Source organism: Schistocerca piceifrons, chromosome X, assembly GCF_021461385.2.
Source record: "Schistocerca piceifrons isolate TAMUIC-IGC-003096 chromosome X, iqSchPice1.1, whole genome shotgun sequence".
Lineage (NCBI taxonomy): Eukaryota > Metazoa > Arthropoda > Insecta > Orthoptera > Acrididae > Schistocerca > Schistocerca piceifrons.
In genome coordinates, this window is record NC_060149.1 from 926837443 (window position 1) to 926853777 (window position 16335).

At 35.9% G+C, this 16335-nt stretch overlaps 1 protein-coding gene across 2 annotated transcripts in view; it reads left to right on the top strand.

Annotated features, from left to right (window-relative positions):
- The window catches only part of LOC124721975 (metal-response element-binding transcription factor 2), a 112295-nt gene extending 100595 nt beyond the window's left edge, over nt 1-11700 (top strand). For both annotated transcript variants that reach the window (XM_047247143.1, XM_047247142.1), the window contains 3 exons: nt 4985-5222; nt 6123-6380; nt 6469-11700. In XM_047247143.1, the coding sequence (XP_047103099.1) occupies nt 4985-5222; nt 6123-6380; nt 6469-7506 (1534 nt within the window). In that variant the 3' untranslated portion in view covers nt 7507-11700. The remainder of the gene's footprint in view (nt 1-4984; nt 5223-6122; nt 6381-6468) is intronic.
- Nucleotides 11701-16335: the final 4635 nt, after the last annotated feature.

Genomic DNA, 16335 nt, shown 5'->3' on the forward strand with positions numbered 1-16335 from the left:
TGGGTACATAAATTCCCAAAACAACCAGGATTGGTCGACAGAAAATCCACATGCGATCCACAAGGTACCCTTGCATGGTGAGAAAATTGGTGTGCCATTCCTGCCACACACATTATGGCCTATATTCTTTGAGATGACTGTGAACTATGACATGTATTTGGGAGTCCTTGAGGAGTTTGAATGAAACTTGACAGAAAACGAGCATCAGTTACATGTGTTGACTTTACGGGCCAGTTTTATGTGACACACCCTATATTTTTTATTTTTTGTAAAGTGCCATACACACAATATTATAAACAGATCAACGTTAAAAACTAGTAACAAAACTTATAATACACATTTTTAACCACAGTAACACAATGTTCATCTATATTGCATACATCACCTGATGTCTAGGCTACTCAGTGCAGATGAGAGTGGAACTACAATAATCATGAGCTATGTCATAAAAATAGAAAAATTAAAATGATTTGGACTTGTATTTGAAATTTGTACAGGAAATGATGTATGTATATAAGTTATATATCAAAATATAGAACAAATTTTAACAACGATGTCATGCATAAAAAAAGGAGTACACTGTCCTTTATTACAGAATAGCAAAGACTATTTAATACATGTAATGTATGCAGATCAATAATCCAAACCTACTGCTATATATTTTTTCCAATAAATTATAGGATCAGTACAAGTTTTACATGTCGTCCCACGACAATTTAAAGAGAGAAACATAGGACTGCTATATTCATTTACATCTTATATAAGAGATAAATCATCATGTACAAAGAAGGGTATTAATGATGCATGTAGAATACCTGTGTTGAAGGGTTAAAATAAATTTCTCATTATATATGAATACATCGCTTGACACCTAGATATAATTAACAGATTATAAATATTGGAAAGCATACTAGTGTATCATATGTACAAGGGAACGTATTAACAATTGCCTGGCATATTATTTGGCATCATGTGTCTACCATAAGACATACCGTCCAGACAGATACAGTATGACACCCCATATGTCGAAGCAAATCTTATGCAAACAGATATCACTCAGTGACAAATCCCGCACATGAATTGTTGGAGGAATGAACACGTGCAGCACCTCTGCTCTATATGCAACCAATCAGCAGTGGTATTTCACTGTATCTGTATAGAAAATATTTGCAGAAGCTTGGGTAATGGAACCAGTGGTCAGTAAACGAAATTTCAAGCTCCAAGGAAAGATACTGGTGGACGAACTGTCACTGATTTGGATGATTTACAAAGAGACATTGTTCGTTGCACTGTAAACTCATTCACATTGCCACAGGCAGTATCAAATTAAGCCAGAGATGGAGGTCAAAGGAGGAAGCATACTAGTATGTTGCAGGTGGTTCAGGGCTTCGACACATTATGACGCTGTCTGCTGGATGAGAAGTACATATTCGACAGAAAGAAGACTGCGACAGAAAACCAAGGGGAGAGAGACAAGCATATTTGTTATCCCATAAGACGTGGCGTAAGGAACTCTCTCTTACACAGGAACACACAGTGATGACCCAATACAGCAGTTAACAGCCTATTAGGTGAATGTAGAAGAATAAGAACGACAGATGCAGTCATTAAGAACTGAGTCTCACGTCATAGCCTTGCACTAGCTCCCTTTAACTACTCCATTTTTCCGGCTCTCGTCAGCTCACCAATAGAATCAGTGGCAGTCACAATAGCACGCGATTCTGTAATTTATGATACTGTAGTGAATCTATGTATGTCTTCGATGCTCCAGCTCATTAGTGAATTAGCTGAAGATGTACTATGGATGGTCTTCACCTGATGAACTTCATGGTGCTTGCCACCTACAATTTACTGATGGAGAAACTGACCGTCTTCCAGCAACACCACTTCTCAGAGCGGTGCCAGCACTGAACTTCAACATAGACGCCAGCACCAGGGCCTCTTGGGGTTCCACTTCCCTTTTCAACACACAGGTGCCCCTGGATCCTAGAACCTACCAGGCCAGTAGGGAGGAGATCAATCGACTACATAACTACCATCACTAGGTACATCACTGGCAGTGTTCATGATCTCACACAGGAGTGTCTTTGATTGGCCCCCTGCACAACAAAGCAAAAGATGACAGACTTTTATTAACTCAAGATTGCTTTTGCAGGCAGCCACAATCTGTGTCTAAGGATTCTGAATGCTTTGGTATCAGGTACAGAAAATACAATGATGAAGATGCATTCTGGTGGAGAGATCTGATATTGTAGTAGCTAGGACAACTTTTCTGAGAAAAATGCACTTCATCAGAGAGAGAAAATCACTGTCACTATTATTTGTCTTGATGAGACCCGGTTTCTCAAAAAGAAAGTCAGGTGCAACAAGCACCTTTACAATCCATTTGAAATTGACAACTTGGTAGCAGAAATGGACCATGAAATTATGGGGCTGCCCCCTTGTAGCTGCCAATACAACCTAATGGAAAATGTATGAAACTTAGTGAAAGGAAAAGTCATATTCATTTTCTACTCATTTCATCGGTATATGGTTTCAAAACCCTAATAAACCTTAGTTATTCAAGACAGGTTCAGGTAAATAAAAATAAATTGCCTTAAACGTTATGTTTCTTGTTCTTCCACTCCCCATAGCTGTAAACACTGTTCCCTCTCTCAGATGCCTTTCCTGTTGTCTTCGTTTTTCTCTCTTCTGCTAACGATTTATCAATATGAAGTGAAGAAAACCCATGTTAGTGCTTTGCATTGAGGTAAATACTAACGTACAATGCTGAGGAATAACTTAAATATTCACATAATCAGAACTGAAATAGCTTTATAATTTAATAAGTGAACAGTACTATAGTGTACTTGGCTGTAATATACCCTCTAAATCACATGATATACGTTAAGCTAGAGACACTACTGTTTCACTATGGTATTTTCTACACATTTCATTGGCATATGGTTTCAAAGCCCTAATAAATTGTTTAAAATAAGTCGTTGTTCATTGGCATAATTTGTGGGGTTTGGCTTCACGTGCACAGGCTGAAGGCTTCCGACTGATATATACACCGAGAACATTAGTGGGGAAACATTCAGAAAAAGTGGGGGGGGGGGGGGGGGGGGTGTTACATTCTAAACTTTCCCCTCTAGCAGCATGTTTCACCAATCACAATTATATTTGGTGTATAAACTTGTGCTACTGTAGTGGGTGTTGCTTTATATCTATCTCAGATACAATAACAAGTTCACTATGCTGTTCATAGTAAATTCCCCACATCCATATTTTCTCATTTGTTATCAGACGGACTCCCACCATTTCTCCCTATTTGATTTTGCACTTATAAATCTATACTCACGTGACCAGAAATCCTGTCCCTGCCATCACACTTCACTAATTACCACTATATTTGACTTCAGCGTATCCATTTCCCTTTTTAAATTCTCCAACGTCCCATGCTTCAATCAATAGAATGCCAGTTTTGTTTCCCCTTAAAACAACACCATCCTGAGTAGTCCCCACTTGGAGTTCCAACTGGGGGGACTATTTTACCTCTGGAATATTTTATCAATATTTTATCCAGTAGGATTCCATCACAATTAAGCCATACAGTAGAATCGATACATTAGAACTGTGTGTCATTGGGAAATATAATGGCTGTAGTTTCTACTTGCTTTCAGCTGTTCACAATACTAACATAGCAAGGCCTTGTTAAGACTGGATCAGTCGATCATTAAAAACTATTGCCTCTGCAACTATTGAAAAGACTGCTGTTCTTTTTTGGGAATCGTGTATTTGTCTGGCTTCTCCACAGATACCCCTCCAATTTTGTGTCTGAATCATTGAGGAATGGAGGCCACCACACCTCAGTAATGTCCGTGGTTGATGGGGGAGACATTTCTTGTCACGAAATGCGATTGTTATTAGTAACTTTCGATTCTGCAGAATAGTAAGTTGCTGTAGTAGTTTTGAACATTTTTGTGATGAAAGTACCAATAATGTAGTAAATTAGTCCCTAGGAAGAGTTAAGGGTAAATCAACAGATTTATATTTACAGTATCATCAGTGACGTACAAAATGTGATAAGGTCTTCTTATTTAAGAATGGATGGCAAGGAAAGTAAGTACCGTTCAAGCTTACTTTCTTGTGATGGGTAAAAATGTGGAAAAGGAAGTTGGTTTTTTGTAGTTGATGTGTTATTGTGAATGAAGGAAGTGTTTCAAGAAGCAAATGTAGTAATTCCACACAAATAACGTGTTTTGTTGTGTCTTGGTTGAAATAGTCGTCCCTCCCTCCCTGGCACTATTTATGTATCACTTTTATGACAAGTTTTAAGTTTCTTTTATGTTTAATAAAACATAAAATAAACACAAGAAATATTTTCTGTTATGAAGGTCCTCTCTTTAATTGAGTCTGAAAATTATGATTACATCATAGACCTGTTGCAACTAACTTTATATATCTTTGATTCCACATGGTTCACCGTGTCCGATATTACACTGAGAAGGAAGATCTAAGATGTGCATCTTCAACTATGAAGCTTTGGACCTTGTATTTTCAATACTCAGTTAATTTAGAAGTTTATGCTTACATGTTCATAGGTACTTGTAGAATGTTTAATCATACTATGATGAAAGATTGCTTTTAATGGTTATTTAATAGACAAATAGTGTATGTATGCACAGGTGTTTGGCTAGCATTCAAGAAAATCATCTGGATTTACACAAAACCACATTATGAAGATAACTTAGACACAGCTTTGTTAGAATTTTGTGTAGCTACATATCCATACAGTTTGTATTTGCTTTACACGCATTATTTTATGAATAACATATCAACTTTGAAATTAGGAATTTGGTTAGGTTTTAAGAGATGATGATGATCTCCTCTTCAAGGAGGAGGCATTATTGAATTTACATTTCTATAAGTAGTTTCTGTTAGATTGTGCAGTGTTATTTTTACTTTTGTTTAAGAGTAATTTACAATGGAAAATTACTTTCAGTGCACTTGTGTCAGGAAAATGCCACCTTGGTAAAGGATTTTGTCACAGTGAAAACTCTTCAGGCAGCAATCAAAATTCCATTAAGACTGGAGGGTCAGCAAATTCAAACTCCAAAGATATTTCACCATCTTGTACAAATGATGGCCACCCCACTACAAATGGACTGCCACCTACACCAGGAATTAAGATATTACATATTAATTCCATGTCTGATGCAAGACATACAGCAAGTGAAAAGGTAGTTGTAGTAAGGAGCAGAAGATAGCATAACTAGTTAATAATATGGTAGCCATAGAAACAAAATGTGAGAGATGGTTAGAGAATAATAGATATGTTTGATTCAGGATTACTCAGCCTTAGCGGCACATCAGTACGAATGTAGTGTTTTCTATGGTAGTGATAAAAATAATGTGCATTTCACCTATACTTATTAATTATAAAATAAAGTAACTACTGATGTTGTTAATGAGGAAAAAATAGTGTTCTAATGTAGTTTTGATCAAGAGAGAATTTGTTTAAAATAAATTATTTGCTTTATAATCCATTTCTCACTTAGATTTTTGAAGAATGTGAAATGTCGTCATTTTTCTCATCCTCACTAAATGTAACTTTTATTCTCATTAGTTTTTAGAATGTTTAACTGTTCTAAAGTAAACACGTAGTTTCTTTTGACATCATAATAGCATATAGTCACACCTGTATTTGTGATACTGCTACATAGGGTCATCAACAGTTTTGTAATAAACTGAACATCACTGTTCTTTATTAATTTTATTCTTATTCTGACAGATATTTTTAGTGTTAACACCAGTCATTCAATTTGGCAATATGCTTATAATTCTAACCATACACAGCATTGGAATTAACTAGTCTGGTCTGTGTTGTTATTTGAGAGATGGCAGAAGTTTCCTCAGACATTACAGAATTTGTGTATTGAAAGAGGTATTGGAAGATAATAAACTGTGTTAATAATTGTAGTTCTGTTTGTTTGCCCACCTTTTTCCTGTTTGAAACAGATAACTTATTGTATACTTGTTTTGACTCAGACTTTATTATTCTGACTACACAAATTTAGTAGTCTACTAAGCAAAGACAGTTTTATAAATAAACTCTAAGGTTAATTTAAATGTTTTTTCAGGTTTCAGCAAGAAACTCTGATCGCTATAGTGGTGGTGGTTTTGTCAAGAAGTCATCTTCTTTGTCTCCTGCAAATCGGTATACACTTCAGCAGACTCTTCTAAGGCGAAGGCATAAAAACCTAAGAGGCTGTGTTGTTCAAACACAGAAAGAAAGGTTGTTGAGGCGGCGGCGGCATAAACAGCAACAGATAGAGAACCACGCAAAGAATTTTACTGCCCGTAAAGCTCGGAAATTGCTTAAGAATGCAATTGCACAGGTTTGTATCCAAAGTAAACTGCCTGTGAGGAAAAAACACACACATACACTGCTTGGCCTTGTTTTTAACTTTCAGTTCTTTTTTTCAGAGTCAGAAATGCAGCCAGGAATTACCACCTACGCCTCCGTCCTCATCAACTCCAGACACACCTCAAGCTGTTCCATCAGCTGCATCTTCATCATCATCCACAGTTACAACTCCAGTGCCAACTGAATCATCAGCTGCAGGTCCTGGCTCTCAAACAGTTCCACCAACAGAAATTTCGTTTGTTCCTCCTTCAACTCCTGGGGATACCAGTGGTGATGAAACCTCATCCCGGGGAACACTGGACTCGTTTATTCCACCGCCAAAAGATTTTGAGGGGAAAAATAATCCATTTCACAGCTTAACTGAGCTTCTTGCAGCACCAAGTGGTTTGAATGTTTCTGGGAGTTTGTTTAGTTCCTGTGCAACACAGAACTCTCAGAATATAAATCCAATTACACTTCCTCTTCCTCTCAATCCAGTTCTCCCCCATCCATTGCCCCCACGACCTGCCAAAAGGCAGTTAAGTGAGAAAGATATTAGAATAGATAGAAATGGTGAAGTGAAGAGGCGTAGGCATCGTCGCAGTCGTTTGGGTTCAGTTAGTGGAAGCTCTGTGCAATCTTTAGCAAATTCATCTGGAGGAACAGCAAGTAAAACAGCAGCCTATGTTCCAACGCGTCCAGATCAAGCTGTAAAACCAAATGATGTATGGTCTAGTGGCATGACTTCAGTACGCTCATTGCGAAGCATGTATTCGAGCAGTAGTGGTGGGCCATCATCTTCCAGCAGTGTCAATGGTGGTCAGATTAGTAGCTGTATGGACTATGCATTAAATGGAAGGCGTTTGAGAGCAACACAGAGACAAGAAACAAAAGTCAGTGATAAAAAATTAGTTTCTCAGTCTGCATCTTTAAAATCTTCACCAGTGAAACAAAACCCTGTACAGATATCTATGGATGATCTCAAATCATCAGTCAATATATATTTCGGTGCAGCAAATCGAATTGCTGCTGGAGAGAAGTTCACAATTAGAGCTAAGAGGACTACTCCAATGGGTAAGACACAGTATCTTATTGAGTGGGAAGGTCCTTCTGCGTAATAGTTAAAGTGAAATGAATAAAAATCTCAAAGTATTATTGTACAAATAATATATGTTTGGAATACCAGATAACTGAGCATTTATCGGTGTATTAATGTTTTGTGTTATGTGAAGTTATTTGGCTTTGTGGGACTGTGTTTCTATATCGTGAAAATGAATGCTCACGTGTATTCTATTTCCACCACTCTCACATTTTTGAGGGGATTACATAAATGTGTAATGTAGTCCTCTAAGATCGCCGATGTTTACAGTGACCATGTTAAAATTATATTATAGTTACCTACTATTTCTTAATATGTTGTATATGTTGTAATACCTTTTGTTTCGGCTATGTGCTTCATAAGACATTCAGTTATGTTTTTAACACTGACTTATTATGTGACATCGTGTCATATTATACTGTTTACCTGACTGAATCATCATGTTACATTTTAATGTCGTATCTCATAAAGACTAGATTTTGGGTAATAAGTCAGTGATTTAGTTTACTGAAGAAACTAGGTCATCTAACAGTAATGTGGCTGGCAATTCTTGCACTGTTGTACCCACATGTCCTCCTTCACAAAGGGCATAGAACGGTTGTTACGTTTTTAATGCGTTGGCACTTACTCGGGCATAAACTTTTTGCATACCTAAGTTTTGTGCTTTGTTGTATTTTATTCATTTTTATCTTGTGTATAGAGTTTTAGTTATGTTTATGCTTCAAGGCCATAAGACTTGTTCAAAAAAGTAAACTGTGTATATAAATAAGTGTTTAATGGAGCTGTGGGTGTACATTATTACAAAATGAAGCCGTCAACAAGAATGCATGAAAATGATTGCTGTACTTGTATACTTAAGGACCTGTGATAACTGGCAGTGCATGTCTGATATGTTTGGAATTAACATGATAGCATTTGTCCATGTTTTAGATATCTTATAACTCCATTGTAATATTTTCATTATTTTTCTGGATTGGGTTTGCGTTTACAACACAGGTAATGCTAAGAATATGGGTGTGAGTGAGTACTATCATCTTGATAATTACTGTCTCAAAAATTCGTTAGTTTATCACAATTTGGAAAATATTTTTCATTGGTTTGCTGTATTAATTGTGCAAAATCTAACCAGAACCCTGTAGTCACAAGTTCTTATTTTCATCTACACATTTTTGGGACTAAAAATTGAGTAGATTTAACTGTATGCAGAATAAATACACTTTCTCATATTTTGAAGCTGAGATCCCATACGTATTTAGGTCTGCCACTGCCCCTCCCCCTTCGTTGTTTATTCCATTTTAGATCTCTCTCCCTCCCTCCCTCCCTCCCTCCCTCCACGACCACAAAGCTATCTTGTACTCACCATGCTAATATAAGCAGTCCTTTATAAATGAGAACAGAGTGCATAGTAGAGGTTGCCATAAGTTTGATGTTGCATATTGTGCATCATGTATCTTGCTCATAAGACACATGAAGCACTGAGTAATACTACATGGCAGTGATCTGACTAACCATGTTAGTTTGCTGTGTACTTTGAATTTTAACAGTATTTATTAAAAAGTTGTGCACTGAAACCGGCACTACTTTGAGTGGCTTCTAACAGTGGCAACTCTTCACGTTTGAAATCCACACTCGCTGAACTAGTCTTCTGCAGAAGCATAATTTGACAGTTTTTAGTTTCACTATGATGTACTTAAATGTTTTATTTTAAAATCAGAGACATTATGTGGACAGTCCAGGATATTTTCCACAAATAATGTGTGTCATTAATATCGGAATACCCTTATGTAAAATCTTGGGATGTTAGTTTATATATGGAGTGCTAGTGTTGGGAGTAAGAGAAAAAAATGCTACATTCTGTACAAGTAGTTTAAGAAAAGAGTGCCAAAACAATTCTTTTGAGCTATTTATCAGATAAGCAAAGACACACTTGTTTTATATGAAAACTGACTGTTAAATTTTTACAATTTTACTGCATTAAATGACATGATTGGCTACTGTTCATTTAAACATGTCTGATAAAAACAGGAACACTGACCCTAATGAAGTGGATATCTGTTCTCCGTTAACATTGTGCCATTATTGTCTAGCTTAACACACAAAATTTCTTTGTAGTTATTCTCTTATTGTTCTGAATGTCTGAAATTCAGATTGTGACCACTTAAAATTGCCCTAATTGTCCCCTAATGTTGTTGTTACTTAAGATTTCTAAATTATTTTATCAATTTTCTAACTGTCCAATTTTCTTTTAGACTGTGAGGTTCCATTATCATAATCAGTAAGCTGAAGACTGTTTATGCTTAAGTCTGAGATGAGTAAGGAAATGACATTTTTAATATGTGTGAAATCCAAGCCAAAGTGTTTTAAAGTAAAGAATTGGGTCCTGCTAAGTTATTTGTGGGAGTCTGAAACATTACAACAAAATTTTTAATACATTTTGAACATTGTAAATAAAAACTACTTTTTTTACAGAATAAATGTAATGCTATGTATCAGTGTTAGTGCATATATGTAATCTTTGGTTGGTTGTGTTTTGATTTTTACTTATGGCATGTGTTTGTATCTGGCAGCTAGTACCCTAACTTCCTCATTTGATTATTCTCAATGGGATCTTCAGTTGGCATGTATATACATTAATCTTTATTGGTGTGAAAAGTTTTTTTTCTGTCTACTGGGTACATCATTTAATTTCTGTTTTATGTTTTTGTGTAATTTGTATTCTACATGAATAGTGAGATTGGCTCAGTTTTCAACTAGAAAGGTTTGAAGTAACACCTTATTCACATCCATGATGGCTGATGGCCAGTGTATTACATTGTTACTTTTACTCTGTCTAGCTGATTTTAAGAGAAATGCCTATTTTTCATAATAAATATCGCAGTAATCCTAAAATACAGGTGGAAAATATTGCCTTTCAGTTTCATGAACTGCAGCCTATAGTCTTCAGTGACTTTGAACTGCTTTAAAAGTAATGCACTAGATGTCTTGGAACCAAATCTATAGAGTCCCTAAGGGTGTGCAGAAGAAACAATTATTAATGATTAAATTTAATTCATTTCCAATGCTCACCATAGACATGAGTGAGATAATACTCCTGAAGGCTCCAGAAGTAAATTTGTCTAAGCTGTTAATTGGGCTTTAAGTAAAGTAGACATAATCTCTAAAAATACAGAGGGAATATATATAATACAGAATGGGATGTGTAATATTTTAAAACGAAAAAGTATTGTATGTTGTTATTTGACCAGATCTCGCTAAGTGAAGACAATGACAGAGTAAATAGGTCACTGGCACTGGATGGAGGAAAGGCAGTTGCAACAAACTGAAAGTGTAAGTCATGTTTGAAACAACAATTAAAGAAATCAGTGTAGGTTTAAAAGTGTTTCGATGGTGATGAAAATTAGGAAAATCAATTCAGTTTATCTCAAAATCATGGGGAGGTAGGAAGTAGGGTGGTTACAGGAAGAACCAATATAATAAATGTACAATGAAGTTTGATACATGATAGTTAATGCCTGAATTTATACATCTCTTGTCTAATTTTTGAAAATGTGAAATCGGTTCCCAGTATGTTTTATGTGCTCCTTTTTCCTTACTATTTGCCATGTATTATAAACATTATTTGAATATGGAAACTCACTAAAGTTAGATTGAAAAAAAAAAAAGAAACTGTCTGTCTTTTGTATTTAAAAAAAGAAGAAGAAAAGTGTGTATGTTGACCACAGAGTTAGTTAATAAGGAAGTCAAAGTCATCAGCAATTATCAAAACAATTTTGTTCTGAACTGTCTATTTGTCTATATTTTGTACAATAAAAAAGAGCATGTTGACCCCCAGAGTTAGTTAATAACGAATTCAATGTCATCAGCAGTTATCAAAACAATTTTGTTCTGAACTTCTGGTTTCTGATGCTGTTTGCCTTGAATATAGGCTGTGACATCTTAAAAGTGTATAACATGAATGGCCCAATTTTTATCTTTAATCTGTATTTAGCTGCTAAGCAGTTATTCAGTTTACACAACTTTGAGTTGACATTCATTTGACAAAGATACTATAGTGACAATGGTTCCTATATCTTATGTTAAATTCTTAAACCTGTGGTATTCTGGGATGTCAGTGATGCCTGTCATAGTCACTAAGAATATAATGCATTTGCAGTTTGATATATATTGTACATCCTGAAAAGATGACGCGAAAAACCCATTAAAGATGACTGATTCTGTGAAAAAATATATATATATATATATATATATATATATATATATATATATATATATATATATATATATATATATATATATAAATTTTTTTTTTCAAAATTCTTGCAACCATGCAGATGTAAAACATCACTGTTTTGAATTTGGCTGTGGAAAAATCTCCAGTTTGCTGTTGCAGCTAGAAAGTAATTCTCTGCAGAAGGAATTCTTTGTGACCTATGTGCAAAATTTTTCATATATATATATAGACACACACAAATCATATCAAGAATAAAGTTTTAAGATTATTTTGAAATTGGATTGTTGTGATATACAAAATGATTAACATTTTCCTCACATTTTAATGAACTTGCCAGTTGCAGCTATTAACATTGTTCAGTATGTGCCTGTGTCGTTGATCTCTTACACTAGTCTGTCATGCAGTGTTTTATGCAAGTGCTGGCCATCAAGAAGTTATTGAAGCATAAATGCTTAGCAAAGACTCAGACTTAGACATATTAAAACTGAACTGTCCCAACACACACCTTGTGTGCTAGGGTACAACTGCCAAAGCACTGAAGCATTTATTTTGATGATGATAAGTTTTATTTGTGACATCTACCCCCTATGTTGATTGTACAGGTTACAAAAGGTGTCACACCACTGGAAATTGCAGGCAGTGTTATAAAATTTAAAATAATTAAGCAACAAAATAGAACAGGGAAATGAAGGAAATAATGTAATTGATGTGGTCTTGGTTTATACTCTTGGATTCCATGGAAGTGACTATTACTTTTTTTCAGTCAGAAACTGTATTTAAAAAGGAAGCACTAAGCATATCCATGTGATGAGTCTTTGGAAATGACAAACATTTCAATAAAAGTACAATGGGTTTGAGGCAGAAAACTGAAACATCTTTGCAGTTACTGAGGGTCAGAATAATTTAAAATTATTAACTAAAAGCAAACTACTGTTTTCATTATAGAAATAATTCAAGAGCTGGTGTGCTAGCTTTACTATAGAAAGTTTAAAGTTTGCTGCTGAAGTGCACAGTTGTTGCCTTGAAAGATGTTTTCTTGTAAAGTGTCTGTTTACCCTTACGGTAATCCTCAGCAAGATTTTTCTCAGAATAGAATAAGTCCAGATGTAAATGATATGTATAATTTGTTGTCCCATAATTTTTATTACTTTGTAGTGAAAACTGCTGCTGTCATAGTCCTAGTATACTCTCTAAAGATATATGCCACAGACAGGGTGGTGGTGTTGCACAGTACTTTTAAGAATTCTGTTATTGCTCAACATACCTGAACCAGTGAATCTTCAAGGTCAAATTGAAGGGCCAGTGTATGCAAAGGTTATGGAAATCTATTTTATATAATTAGCTGAATCTTTAAAAAATTTCTGTGTAGTCTCAATAAAAGTTGTGCAGCACTTCCTGAGTACCACACAAAATGTCATTTCTTTTAATCATTTGCACAATAGGAATGTAGTAGTTAATGGTTTTTTTCATATTGTAGCTATTTTCTGTGCAACACCTTTTCTATTTGGTGAGTAGTGAACTATCCTCATATGCACAGTTGTACTCCATTCATGATTTTCCAACTGTTTAAAAAATTTTAGGTTAATTAACCCTACAATTACCAGGATTTTTTGTTTCGCTGAGTGCCACTATGGTCATAAAGACCCCAAGTAATTTACACTGGATATTATTGGCAGTATTTCATTTGTTTTTACAAAGTGACATAACTCAGTTGAAAACAGGAAAACTATGTATAAGCAGTTTTAGACGTTGCCTTCATCCTCAGTCTTAAACATCCTCACATTTTAAACAAAAGCAACTCTGGCTGTTGTCTTCAGACAAAAACATCTTCTGCACTTTCATGGATATTTTCTAGTACTAGAGATGTTCACAGTTCAAGAAGAAATTCTGTTGTTTGTTTCTTTCTTCTAGTCAGGATTTAAGTCCATCCAAATTCTGAGAGCATTCTGGGTACTAATAACCAAAATATAAGCAATAACCATGGGCCATCTTCTTACCATACAGTTTGTAGTGTTTGTCCTGACTAATTTGTTTGTTGTGTCGACACCTGACTTGGTTGCATTAGTCTAGGATTATGATAAATTTTGCTGCTTCACATTCACGTATTTTCTTTATAAATGCTTAGTACTCAGCAGTGTTACTTTCTCACCCTTTTTTTGGGCAGTAGAAGACTATTGTAGTTGATTCATGGAATCCAGAAAGATTTGTAGCTGCAGTTCTTTCCTAGGTAGTTAGACAATTGTTTCCTATTGTTCTAAGCAGTGGAATATGTTTTAGTTCAAATGCTTTTGACAACTCCAAATTTGTGAAGAAATTACCTTTTGTAATATTTTCACAACTCCTGGATGATTGTTCTGTCAGTTCCAACACTACTCATTTTCCCTGGTTTATTTCTTTGAGCTGGTCTTGATCCTTTCCTGTGTACACTTTCAGGTTTGCGACATAGTAATTGGTGGTGTCACATGCAACCCATATCTTGGTATCATACTTTCCGGGTTTTGGGGGGTATACTGGCGAAATGGACAGCTGGCCGGGGTGGCCGAGCGGTTCTAGGCGCTACAGTCTGGAACCTCATGACCGCTACGGTCGCAGGTTCGAATCTTGCCTCGGGCATGGGTGTGTGTGATGTCCTTAGGTTAGTTAGGTTTAAGTAGTTCTAAGTTCTAGGGGACTGATGACCTCAGAAGTTAAGTCCCATAGTGCTCAGAGCCATTTTTTGAAATGGACACCACCTTCTAAAATTTACCAGTTGTTCATCAACTGTAATATTCTCATGTGGTTTGTATACTTTGTGTAATGCCCTTACCCACCCTTCATTTGCACCCTCATTTGAGCCAATTTACTGGGTCTGTCTTTGTCACTACTGATGTGCATCATTGGATCGAACACAATGTGATATTCTGTAAGTTGGTTCCTAGCCATAGAACTACTGAAAATAGATCAGCCAAATCTAGCTCCATAAATTCACTGTTGCCCTCATTATGATCTTTGTACACTCCTGTAAGTATACGCAGGCCAAGAAAGCATTCAAATTCTTCTCTGTCAACATCTATAAATCTGTTTTAGAAATTGTTACCTTTTTTTGTTGGTTTCAGTTCAAAATATTGTGGAAAATAATAGACTTGATAAAGAATTCACATGTTGACTGTGCAGTATTTACATTCCTTACACTATGCCGCATTGGACCTGAAGTCTTTCTAAATATGTTTCGTGAGGGCTGCCTCACAGGTAATGTAACAGGATTTTTTTCTGCATTATTTTCCCCTTCTGGACCCAAAAACAATTGAAGTACTATTTTAAATATATACTTTCAAGCTACTATTCATTACTATTTTCATCATCATCATCATTGCTGTTTTAAATAAATGTTAGATGAAATATACTTGCTTGAAAACATTCTCAAATGAGGTGTCATCAACTTAGGAAGAATAGTTTCCAAATCTCCAAAACCGTCATCAGAATCTTCGGCTGATTCACTGCCTTCAGAAATAATAGCATCAATATCTTCTTTATCATCAGGTGATATTTCAATTCTCTTCTTCATTCCAAACTGGGTGTATTTCAGAACTACTCAATTTTTTTCTACTCGTAATGTAATTCACTGATACACTAAGGCTAAACACTAACAACTACTGAGGTAATACACAACAGCAGCTGAGGCAAGGGTACAAAAATATGTGGGAACATTATTATCATTTTGCAGGTGTTTCCTATAGTGGCTGTTCAATATAATGCTCATCATTCTATGTTACGTTCAAGAAAAAGAAAAATGAAAAAATTAGATGGGGGTCATACGCAACTAATGGTACTCAGTGCAAAAACCATGAATAAATTCAAATGTGTTGTCAATATAAAACTGAACAAAATATGGGATACAACTGACTTGAAGGGAGACAGCTATATATTTTGAAAATAATAGTTTTAAAAAAACAAGGGAAATATATATACCAAACGGGAAAGCACTGGTAGATAGAAACAATTAGAAAACACGCACACAATATTTCAAGCTTTCGTAACCCACAGTTGCTTCATCAGGAAAGAGGGAAGGAGAGGGAAAGACGAAAGGATATGGGTTTTAAGGGGGAGGGTAAGAGAAAAGGACAGGTATACACTTGCACCCCCCCCCCCCCCCCCCCACACACACACACACACACACACACACACACACACACACACACACACACACACACACACACACAAGCAGACATATGTAAGCCTTTACATATGTCTGCTTTTGTGTGTGTGTATATATGTATGTATATATATGGTGTGTGTGTGTGTGTGTGTGTGTGTGTGTGTGTGTGTGCGTGTGTGTGTGTGTGTGTGTGTGTGTGCGTGTGTGTGTGTGCGCGCGCGAGTGTATACATGTCCTTTCTTCCCCCTAAGGTAAGTCTTTCCGCTCCCGGGATTGGAATGACTCCTTACCCTCTCCCTTAAAACCCATATCCTTTCGTCTTTCCCTCTCCTTCCCTCTTTCCTGATGAGGCAACCGTGGGTTGCGAAAGCTTGAAATTTCGTGTGTGTGTTTGTGTGTTTTTTAATTGTGTCTATCTACTAGCGCTTTCCCGTTTGGTAAGTCACAGAATTGTTGTTTCTAATATATTGTTCCCATGTGGA